The 12,711-nt window shown below is 41.4% G+C and overlaps 1 protein-coding gene across 1 annotated transcript in view; it reads right to left on the reverse strand.

Annotated features, from left to right (window-relative positions):
* LOC133138727 (teashirt homolog 2) overlaps positions 1–7,796 on the reverse strand; it is a 62,382-nt gene extending 54,586 nt beyond the window's left edge. The window contains exon 1 of the mRNA XM_061257719.1: positions 7,373–7,796. Within this exon, the coding sequence (XP_061113703.1) occupies positions 7,373–7,412 (40 nt within the window). The 5' untranslated portion in view covers positions 7,413–7,796. The remainder of the gene's footprint in view (positions 1–7,372) is intronic.
* Positions 7,797–12,711: the final 4,915 nt, after the last annotated feature.

Consider the following 12,711-nt stretch of genomic DNA (forward strand, 5'->3'; position numbering starts at 1 on the left):
GCGGTAGACAAAACAAGCATGTTGCGCTCGGCTCCACGCAGAGCGGGTTATGTTTTGGCACAGAGACAGTCGGTGAGGGGATCAGACAGCAGGATTATAGGAGGGTCAGGGCTGCTTCTTCGCAGAGCAGAAGAACTGATACGATCGCACTGCGACATCCTCGCCATCCTCATACTGCCAGACTGCTAAAAACACACGAGGTTAGAGGTTGACGAGGCCCGACGTGAAGGGCTTGTATCCGCAGCTATCGCGGGTCATAGGCCACCAAGGAGAAATCTGTAATCATATCGACCAACATTACATCCTTCACCAATGACAAAAAAAAGCTTTTTATTTTAAAATTCAGGGTGAAATGTGACACAAACGCAAAAAAAATTACTTTGAAGAAATGTTTGTTGTGAGCACCTCCAGTCTAGCTATCAACGTCCACGTTAAAACTAAACAGGAAAAGGACCCTCACCTAGCATGAACAGACCTGCATGAGATCTGAGTTCAGCCCTACTCAGTATGCCACCATCGACCCGTTCAATTTCCTCCTCATCAGATTTGTCTACATCTGCAGGAACAACCGCAGTAATTATAACGATCATTATTTTGCTGTTGTTATTGTGTACTGTACATGTTAAGTTAGGGACAGGCTATCTTGGACTGACCTGCATTCTGCATTCATCAGCTTCATTTCTGGCCAGGGATTTAGTCGTGAATTTACAAAACCACTGTGTGTTCATCCGCCATTAATGATTTACAGAATTTAACATTCAAATTTGCCTATTTAGCGTTTAAATAGTGAGAGTGCGCAGTGTGTTAAGCTAGAGCACTTCTGACATTTTAAATCGATTGGTTTGAAGCGCTTGAGCCACGCACGCTACCAGACACGTTTGCTACCATGTGTTAATTAAGTCCGTATGATAACTAAATGCAGCACCCAGTATTCTGCCTGACATGAAGGTACCGTACTGTAGGTGCATACATCGTCTTCATTTGGGGGGGTGGGGGGGAATACAGTGCACACATTAAAAACAGGCAGACAGAGATTAGGAGAAGGATAGCATAATTACAGCTATTTCCTCCACAAACATTCAAATTCATCCCACTCTCGGCGCCATTAAAATGCGGCTGAAAAGCTGGGACTTTTCCGGGAGACACCCTCTTCCTAAAGGATTACTATCCAAAGGCTCCGATACACAGCTGGTCAAGTCGGAGCACCTGTAAAACCAAAATCACGTCTGAATTGAGACGGGCACCGCGTCGCGGAGTGAACCGGGGTCAACGCGAGCGTGTGATCTGCAATCCAATACTCCCTCACTTTCTTTTTTTGACGCTTTTCTTTAAAGTCAAAAGGCTAACAACCCCTTTCCTGATCCGCGAGTACCTTCAGAAATGCATCTGGGATCTGGCGGTAACTCTATCTGACGCTGATTGTTCCGCACAACTTTGGGAGCCATATGGCTGACAGAGATAGCCCTAGCCTCGCAAAACCATCTACCGACCAATCAGATCAAAGCCATTCATTTCACTTATTATGACTAACTGCAGGCCTCGTATTTGAGTGCTTTATTCCAAGGAAGTCAGACACAAACCCTTTTGCTATAAGCTCAAGTTTATCTCGCTCACCTGATGTAGGAATACAGATATATTTTTTAATTCCTTCTCGCTGCCCAAACTTCCTTCACGTAATCGAACACCGCAGAAACCGAAAGGTGTTTTTTTTCCTTTTAAATTAGGCCTGCTCCACCTGGCTGATTTTTCACACACCAAAAAGCTGCATGCTACCAATTGTCCTTTTGTCCAGTTTCAAACACTGAATCACCAGCTCTGCAGGGACCAAGGAGGGAAAAAAAAGCACTATTGTAATTTATTTTTATCCTTTCATGTCCGGGTGGAATAATGGCTTTTCATTCAGCCTGAAATAAACTCTTGGTAACCTGCCCAATGTCACTGAATTACTGAGGTAAGACGGATAAATATGCAAAGATAAAAATAATAATAATAATGATAATAATAATACAATTATAAAAACAATAATAATAATAAAAATATTATTAATATTATTAATATTATTAATATTGTTATTATTATTAGTAGTAGTAGTCGTAGTATTAACAAGAAGAAGAAATAGCTTCTCCACACTAGTAAATGCACTAGTATTTATCCACTTTGAATCGAGCAGCGTATGAAATTGTACCATGTGCCTGGAAAAGGGTGGCAGGTCTCTGAGGAACAGCACAGGTGAGCTGAGAGAAGCTGGAGGTTCCAGGTCTGGAGCCCGACAGCAGGGGGGGGGGCACTAGAGAGAGAGGAAGAGCCCGCTGCATTGCTCAAGGGCAACCCAAAGCCTATTTCCCCCCTCCCAAACCCCATCTGCCTTTCAGACAAACAAAGGCTCTGAAACCATTATCTTCACCTGTCACCTCTGGTATGCTAGTTCAGATGGGGTGAGATTAAACCAAAAAAAAAAGAATTATATTCTAAAAAAAAGACCTCGTCCATTTAGTTTCAACTGCGTGATTTTAAGGAAGACCATGCAAGAAAGCTGTGGACAACCAATATATTTCTTGAGGCAAAGTTATATAAAAATGTGTGTTCTTTTAATTACATACAGCTATTTGTAATGCAGTCCATAGGTTGACACAGGTTGGAGATGGCCAGCCAGCTTGCGTTTTGCTGGTGGTGACCTCAAAGCGGGCTGTGCTCTGAGAGTCACCCCGGGTTCACCCCGGCTCTTATTAGCTCGACCTCGGTTTCCGTGATTCAGCTTCTTGGTGGAGCGCGACCTTCGACGGGCCTCCACTGATAAGCCACAGTCCCCACAGGATGTCATCGGCCGAAACACAGCCGCCAGGTCTCTCTCTCGAATAACTGACCTGGTACCGACCGGGGGGCTCGAAGCCTTTCATAATGTGGAGTCACAAACAGCCGCCAGGAGTGTGTATGTGAGGGAACAGCCGTAAAAGACACAGGACGTATCTTCAGTAACTTTACAGGTTTTTGTTATCACTCATTTGCCATTTTGAAATGGACGCCTGCGCCCATTTTTTTTCCTGCGCAGACGACTTTGCCATTTCAAAACAAAATGCCCTCCGTCACAGCCCTAACCTGCAAACTGCAGTTCTGAGGCAGTGAAAAGTGAACCTAATATGAACGAGCAACGGCACAGTAAGGCCCAGTCATACGACACGCACTTGTGAGAGAAATGACAAAAGGCAAGCCCAGGAAGATCTGTAACAAAAGGAGGCAAACCTTGACAAAAAGACATGGAGCAGAGTTTAACGCCATCTTTTCTCTCAGGTTTACATCTCGTGGTTGTTTGCAATACCTCATCAGGCCACTTCTTGCTTTTTTGTTTATCCTGAGGTGGATAAACAACATCTGCCTTGATCCAAACGGGTTCCCAGCACAAACCACTTAGGAGGACTTTCAGCTCAGCCAATTCCCAGAAGCTGCTGTCAGTCACTTACTGGCACAGCAACACTTAATGCTTTTGTCTGTTCCTCAATTTATCTTGTTAACAGCAAATTGGGCTAACGGTTCGAAGCTCAGAATTATTGTAAAACCAATAGCGGAAACACTTCCCCTGACGCGAAACAGCGTCAGGGTGGGCCCCCAATTTAGGAAAAGAATAAAAAAGACGAGAGATAGCCCTTTTTCAAACCAACAACAAAAATGAGTCTCCTGATCGTAAATCACAGAAAATTCTATTGTTACCAAGATGCGGCAGAAACGAATAAAACTTGAAGGAAACTCAGGCTTTTGTACGACAACACTCTTGTACTCTTTGGAAACTTTAAAAAGGGACATTCCAGAACCATGCCAGAGTAAGCTTACAGAGATGCCTTTACAATATCTCCTCGGACAGTGTCATCGTATGCCCATACTTTTCGTTTTATTTAATTTTATTCTTAACCCAAAACTTTTCCATTTTTAAAAATCATATATCTGACCTTCGCCTTAATGCCGGTTGTCTTGAAATTACAAAGATTAATTGCAGCCCGATTGCACAATTACTCACGGGGTGAAACAGCGTGCCTCAATGTTGGCCGCTCTTAACAACACACCACAGCGATATTGTCTTTGCTGCAGAAAGAAAAATAAAATGGCTTTTTTTTCCAACAGGGGGATACTGCGGCTTTAAGAACGCTGACTCTCAGAAACTTATTATTTCCTTTCTTTTTTTTTTCGCATCTTCTATGGTCTCATTTTAATACCTTTTCTTTCCTTGTTCCCCCTCCACACATCATTAAACATATTATTATAACATGACTGTCAGCCTGCGTCTTTTTGCCCTATTCTTGCTCAGCCAGGTAATCAATTTGTCGTCACTCTCAGCAGCCCCAGTAAACTCATCAAGCGAAATGAGTTACAGCTGCAGAGAGCCTTCAAGAATATAAAAAGAGAGCGAGGGAGAGAGAGAGAGGGGAAAAAGAGAAATGACAACGCAGCCAGGAATATTCCACCACTGATAGCACATCCCAGGTCTCGAAGATGAAATATTAATGCACAATTTGTTTATCTGCAGGCTCACATCTTTCTAGCACCGAGCTGTTAATTTTCTATCGGCGCAGACAACGGATCAGTCAGTCATGAACTCTTCACAGCCATTACCCGGAGACATTTTGATTAAGTATTCCTAATGTAGTGGATAGGAAAGAATGAAAACACTCTGCCTGCCAACTTTTGATTGACCATTAAGCTTCTGATGAATGTGCCTGTCAGAGAGGAGACAATTACCTCAACAATGAAGAAACTCTTGTGGAAGCCTTATTTCTCTATAGGCCTGACACATTTACCAGATTACAGGCGAGGCGACGGGAAGCGTGTAAACGGATCGCTAAGGAATCTTCTCAAAAGTTCTCAAAATAATCATGTGTGTATTGTTTGAGAGGGGGAAAAAAAGGGGAGCTTTTTTGCTGAGTGAAGTGTGAAAGAAATGGGTGGAAAGGCTGTGTGTGTGTGTGGGTGTGTGTGTGTGTGTTGGGGGGGGTAATTGAGGGGTGTGCAGGGGGTGAAAGCAGGGACGGTTAGATAAAGGTCTCCGATTCTTGAGAGGGTAAAAGGATCTGCCACTATTGGCACACAAAGCTCACCATCTGGAAAGTAGTTTTTTTTTAACCATAATAAAGAGTGATAATTTCTTAACTGATTTTATCCACAAAACCAATGTAGCAACATCCATAACCAAAAAAAAGCATCCTCATTATGGATTTTTTTATCTGCATTTAAAAATTGTAGCAGTGTGCTTATGCTAAATATGCAAGCATCATATGTATCAACAAATTGCATCCATGCATGTGCAATTCATTTACAGTGAAATTAAGATTCTAGCCAGGTAAAATATGCAATTTTTTACAGTTACTGAAAATGTGACAGGTGCTACAAGGTGCTTTTAATTCCCAATAGCTGAAAATCTATATTGGGATTTTCAGGTAACTGCAGTATTTATATGACTAAATCACATTACAAGTAATTCTGCCACAAAATGGCAATGTCAATATATTGTCACTGCTTGTTTCTTCTGACGTTTGAATATTCAGTTATTTTACTAATGCTAATTATATGTAGGGTACCAGCTGATGAAGGCAGCTTCTACTATCATGGATAATGAAAATAAGAATACTACAAACTAGAATAATACCAGCAATACGTCCTTCTTGTTTGTCTTGTTTGAATATCGTGAACTTAATCAATTCCTTGCAAGCAGGACAAATTCCGTGTACCCCCTAAATAACGCTATGTACTACTGTTTATGATGTTGTTTTCGTCATTTAAGCACACATTATCGAGAGCGATAATCAACACATAATAAATTCAAAAATGTAATATAGTATAAAGTTGTAAAAAGGAAAGGTGTAACTTCAGAATATATTTATTATTATTATTATTATTATTATTATTATTATTATTATTATGTTTTTTCTGCTTCCAAATGTCGTTTGTTTAGAAGACATATATGAAGAAAGTACAATGAATTCTTTGAGGATGATCCCTAACTCTAAGACTCGATCTTCTTCCTTAACATTACACATTATTCCTGTTTTTCCCCCTTTTCATTTTTATAAGGATTGATTTTAAAAAAGGCCCACATTACACACTAATACATGACAATTACTGAACATGTCTGAGCTAGGGGGGAACCAGAGAGCGTGCAATGCGTCACCGGTACACATGGGTTACGCTAGTGAGTGATTTATTCATATCCATCAGGAATAAATATATCAATGACTGCCACGTGACAGGTAATCCATCACCTGTCAAATCAAAAGCAAGCAATAAAATGGAAAAATAGTGTTTTGTTGGTGGTAGTGTCGCGAGAGAAAAAAATGAACTTTATTGTACGAACCCCTAAGCCTCAAATGGAGACCGTAAACAAAACAATAAAGCAAAATATTTCCGCTCGGAATATGATAACATTTAATGACTGGCGTCCATAGTCTTCCATAAAATTAAAGTAAATCATGCCTTATCGCGTAGGCTACTAGCTACTTAACAGTACATGAAGCACTTTCATACAACCAGAAAGTTATAATATTGTTGCATAGAACTGACTAAGTACTTTCCCGCTGTGTATGTTCAACTCATGCCCGTAAATACAACAAATAAAATCACACCAATCTCGTTTTTCATTCCTTAAAACGTTTAAATAATGCAACTGTAACGTGCTAGTGTCGTGTAGTGTAATGAGTGTGTGTGTGTGTGTGTGTGTGACGTGAGAGAGGAAGAGAGTGAGCGAGGGAGAGAGAGAGAGATCATTTATCATATATCCCGGTTATGGAGTTCATTGTGAGGTCAACAATGAAATTTGGACTTGACTGTAAAATGTTTTTTTTCCCCTTTTTTTCTTCATTTTCCCTCAGCAGCCCATTACAGCTGGCGTCCTTAAAATCGTGGGGCATCGTAAAGTTTAAAAGTTTAAACAACGGATTTTCAGACAAGAAACAAAACCCGAAATCAGCTAACGAAACGTGGGATGCAACGTTTACGCTAATGACAACAAGGAAAACACTTATGAAGCAACGATAATTTAGGCTAGAAACTGTTAGGGGGAACTGTCACGTACAGTATGGATATCAGGAAAATTGTGGTTTGAGGACGAATTGCTTGTTTAAAGGATATACGGACTAACCTACACCTTGTTCGGTTACAGTACAGTGAAGTTGTCTATTTAACTGTCTTGTCCGGTTTGTCCCTTGTTAAGTGCGGGGGGTCATTCGCGCTTTCCTTAGAAAAATACTAAGGTACCAATTGCATACACTGAATCAGAGTCGAAGTAGTCAAATGTGAGTAGTCTATTTGAAATGCATCACGTACATGTTATACTCGTTTCGCTATAACTGACAGAGATTGTTATGATAGCCAGGTCAATTTGTCCCCTTACCCGCAGCCCGTTTCGGCGCTTGCTGTTTTCTTCTTGGCATCTTTGAACTCGTGGTTCACGTTGACTCTGCCCAGGTAAAATTCGTATGCGGTCTGAGATAGTCCATACAGAAAGAGCGAGTCTTTCTTTTAATCTCAGTACTTCTGATCTCTTCTTTAAAATCCAGTATCAGAAACGTTTCTTGAAAAAAAGATTTCGTAGCGGGTATTCACTTGTTATGTCCCCAGATCTATGGCGGATTGTTTTCTTTTCTTTCCGTTTTTTTTTTTCTTCTCTCGAAACCAGAGAGCGATTGCTGTCAGATGCCAGTCTCCCTCCCTCTCCTCTCTCTCCCTTTCTCTATAAGTAAAGGACAGAGAGGAGCTCTTGAATGTAATACTATATCAGACACCGCACAGGCAGGGCGAGGCGATGCCAGCGAACATCGATCCACAGAACAAACTGAACATTAAAAACTCCTCCCTCCTCGCCTGGACTTGATGATGGCAGCGAGACATTTGTTACACTAGATAACCACGAGTTTATTAAAGAGACAGAGGCCGGACTGAACATGCGGATGTGAGGGCAAGCATTGTGGAAGAGAAAAGGGAAGCGAGTGTGTGTAGTGTTATTTATTTATTTATTTATTTATAATAACTATGTACAATATTGTAGGACTGAAGTGGGCTACCGTCACGTGGTTATAGCACCACTGTAATTTTGCTAAATATTTTAAAAGTTATTTTTAGAATATACAATAGGTTTTGTAGATAGCAGATGACATGCACTACAGTAAACCAGTTTTTAATTTTAATATATTCTTCCTGCATAGCCCTTATAATCAGACTGATATATTTTGTGAAATAAATTGATATTATAGATATTATAGATTATCGATTGATCATCTTAAATGTTTGAAATGACAAAATGGATTTTGGATGTAATGTGATCACTAAAATGTGTAATTCAATTTTTTTATTCTCAGTATGTATTTCTGAAATGTGTTGAAGCAACACTGTCCAGGCATACAGTGACCAAATGAAAACCCCTTTGCATGTTCATCATTACTATAGGGAAAGGTCATGACCATATGTGTGTAAGAGAATGTGTAAGAAAACATACAAGCACCCCTCACAGACCAATGGAAATTGCATGTATGACAACAGACCAGACTGTCGCTTCAAAGTACACAGTGGTCCTTTGACATGTCTAAGTCAGAGAGCTTTTCAGACTGTGACGTCACCACCCTTGAGTCTGTGAGGAAAGTCTCTTTGTTTTCCTTCGTCCCTTCAGTATGGGTGCCCACACAGCCGCTGGCCATTGTGAAGTCCATCGCCCGTGGGCGACCCACGTACCGCACAGCACATACAACCACAACGCAAAAGTAAAATGGAACTGAGAACTCCCCATTGCAGCCGGCACACACTTATGGGCCCAAAGTGCCTGCCAGACCATCGAGGTCAGAAATAAATATGCACTTCCACACAAGCTGCGTTTACATTTAGCCACATAAAAAAGCTTATTTAGGGCGATTTATAAAAGCGGATGTATAAAGGTTTAGGCAAAGGCCAGAGTCGATACCAGGTGATCGGTGTCACAGTGATAGTATAGTGGCTGCCAGTAGGTAAACCCACAGCATAACATTAGATGCCATAATAGGAGCAAGAGGGGATTAAGGATACAATGCTTTACTGTAGTAGCAAAATAGATTTGAGGCTATAATGTTCGCTGTAGCATAGACATGGTAAGTAAACCACTCAGAGTTCAGCATTAGTTGGGCCAAGATTCAGTATAAATGGATGTGCTTAGATGGATAGACAGTAACTTGGCTGCTCTGACTGTACTGGGGGAAAGTTCTATAGCGTTCCAGGATCAGCTGACCTGGCCTTTAAGGACACCGATAGGCCACACGGCAAGCATCCGTCCCCTCCCAGAACTCATTCCGTGTTTAACAGTTGCCTGATGCGGCGTTCTCTCACACCCCCTGTATATTTCCCCAACTGACAACGTACACATGTCAATCTCTCGCCGTGCCCGAACCTCTCTTGAACTCCTGCTGAACCCGCGTGATCAATCACCGCCTGCAAACCCACCCCGGCCTTACCTGTCTGGCAGCTTTTAGCACCCTGCGTACAGAGCGCGCTCCCGCTGACAGCCCCGCACACACACACACACACACACACTCCTCTCCCTTATCTACGCCTGCGTGACCTGCTTGCTGACATCTGGTCCGACTCCATCCACGTCTGTCAGGAACCTGTGTGGGTGGGTGGGGCTTCAAGGAAGGGCAGGCATGCAGGCATATAACTCGTGCGTGCGGTAAAATGCCGAGTGTTAATTCAACTCTAATAGAGTACACATAAGTCTAGTCCATATGTATATGGGACCATATGTACTCTGTAAGTTGTTGTGGTGTTTTACACCAGACATTTTACTGTGTACCTGTGTGTGTTTTTGCGTGTGGTTTTGTTTTATACTGTAAATCTATGCGTATAGGCATCTATGAGTAATTCACATGTTTGTGCTTGTGTGTTTTTTTTTATGTTTGTGAGCATGTTTTGTGTGTGTATTTGTTTATTTCCTTTTGAATGCATTTGTGTGTTCATTTTACGGTGTTTATGTACAATGGACTCCAGAATTATTTGAATTTTAAAAAAGGCTGCATATAATAAACAACATGGATAATGATCTATATTTTATGTTCAAGCAGACAGGATAGCATACAATTTTTTTCTGAAAACCACAGGTGCCGAAATTTTGTAAGAGGATGCAAGTGCATATTATCCCTACAGATGGTAAGGAAGATGGTGAGGGAGGCCAGAAGGTTTGCAGTTTAAGAATTGCAGAGTTTGGTTGTGTCTTGGGGTGACCAAGTCTAATGATAAATAAGCATCTTGAGTTTGCCAAACCTCATTCCCATTATGACTGCTATGGTCAGATGGACATTTTGGCCATACACACTATCAACACGTTTGCAGGCAAAATGCGTAGGAGAAGCACCTTATACCTACTTTCAAATATAGCAGTGGATCATTGCTGTTTTTGAGATGTTTTGCTGCCAGTGGTCCAGGGGCACTATTTAACATCAATGGCAAAATTAATTCAACAGAGTACCAGGAAATCCTGGCAGAAAATCTGGTTGGCTCTTTAGCTGTCATGTTTGCCAGTGGTGTTTGCATAAAATATTAAACCAGCGGTGCTAATTGTGGAACCTGTTTTTTGGGGAAGTAATTTATTTGAAAATGACTTTGGTTGATTCCATTAAATTAATAAAAACACTACTTCACACATTATTTTTTAGTTTACAGCATTTTTTGTGCATATTCATCAAGGGTGCCAATAATTCTGGAGCCCACAGTATGTACTCATGTTTTTGAGTGTGCAGGGTCATGTGTGCATATATGTGTGTGTGTATTGCATGTCTGTATTTTTAGGTGACTGTGCATTTGTGTGTATGTGGTCGTGATCATATGTGTTCATTTGGGTGTATGTACTCATGTTTTTTTTGTGTATACAGGTATGTGCGCGTGTTCCTGTGTGTGTATATGTGTGTGTTTATGTTTATGTTTGTGTATGTTTGTATGTATGAGTGTGCACATGTATGCCTGCAAGTGGGCAAAATGTTGGAATGGGAGGGAGTTTCTCCACCTTATTATTTTACCCATAAACAGCCGCGTGTTTACATGTCCGTACAGAGAGACTGGGAATCATATGCATGTCCTGAGGCCCTCGTTTGTTGACACTGCTGTTTATAACATGCATACATTACCCAAGAGGTCTGGAATAGCACAGCAGTGTGGCGGCAGACAGAAACAAACGGCTTGCCACCTCACCTGCAACGCCAGTCATCAGGCAGACGCACACTCTGGCCTCCTGCACACAAGACCCAACGCCGCATGCCTAGCAAATTACCCTTAAATTTATTCGCTCTCCCCGCGTCCCTTACCAGCGCTAAAAAGAAAGGCATACATCCATTGGAATTCTGAAGGTCAATGGGCGGGCTTGGTTCAGTTCGGGCCAAGCCGGCCTTTCTGTTCCCGTCGCCACTTTAATTAGCAGTCGCGTTAGCGGTAGCATTTCCCGCTTTTCCATGACTGCTTCCGACACTTCACCTGACAATACACCGTTCCCATCTCTCCCTGCGCCCCAGGTTATCAGAGCACAGTTCGGCGCTGCAGTCCAACAAACCAAAACTTTTCTGTCCCAGTAGATTAAGTCAGAGTTCATTTTTCTATTTCAATGTGAATGACTTAATAGCTGGGGAATTGTGGAGGGGTTTTTCACATTTTTGTTTTCTTGATGAATTATTAAAAACCTGTTTATGTTGGAAAATTCTGATGTTTTGCTATTTTTCCACATAAATTACCCCATAAAATAGAAATGACAAATATAGCAAAATACCTCCCTGTAATTCCCTAGCTATTTTGGTTAAGAAGCATCAAGTAATGTTGGTAGCTGTGTCTATAAGTTGTGGAAGCGAAATATCATAACATCTCAATATTCACCTGTCCAGCCAAAATCACCATTTTCACCTGTGGTGCCTCCCCTGAAAGGTCCTGAGTTTGAATGTTTTTGTTTTTTGAGTGCGCAAAGAGCTGGGTGGCCCTAGAAGAGATTTCTGGCAGACAGTCAGGAGCCCCCTCCCTGTGTCACATGTCGGTTAAGTGTGCTGTACGCAGTGGCGTACAGATTTGAGTTATTTCCAGCAGTGGGGGGAGAGCTGTAAAGGAAACAATAAATCAATCACTCACGGTGCGCGTGTGATATTTAAAATGCAATCAGAGAACGGGGTATTAACGCAGCCTCTGATTTGATCTCATTTATCTGTACAGCTGTTCCTCTGCATCATTGTGCTATACAGTTTGAAGAGAAGGGCTTCCAAAGGTTTTCATATTTAATTCATATTTTCCTTTTACAAACAGCTTCTCTCTTTAAGGTGTGTGCGTGCACATGTGTGTAAGGTGTGTGTGTGTGTGTGTGTGTGTTAGAAAGGGGTATTAAATTGATGGTAGAATCATCAAAAATATGGTGTTAAACCACCTTCAGAAAAATGGTGTACTATCTTACTGAAATAACTCATTGATGTTCAACCAATCTTGTTTTTTTGGGGGAGTGAAACCTTTTTATTCCTTTAAAATAAGTCAGTGACTGACAGCGTATTATTGATTCACACATTATGAGGTTCCTATAACCTCATTCCACATCCACATGCTGTGGATCCCACACTCCTAATGTCCTCCCCGTGTATAATGGTTTTTGCTGAAGCAAATCTCTTCATCACTTAAGGTTGTTTTAAGCATGTTTAAGTTCTTCCATGATTTTGTGATTTTTTTAATTCAGATTTTAACACAAAGCTAGTT

This window comes from Conger conger, chromosome 10, assembly GCF_963514075.1.
Source record: "Conger conger chromosome 10, fConCon1.1, whole genome shotgun sequence".
Taxonomy (NCBI): domain Eukaryota; kingdom Metazoa; phylum Chordata; class Actinopteri; order Anguilliformes; family Congridae; genus Conger; species Conger conger.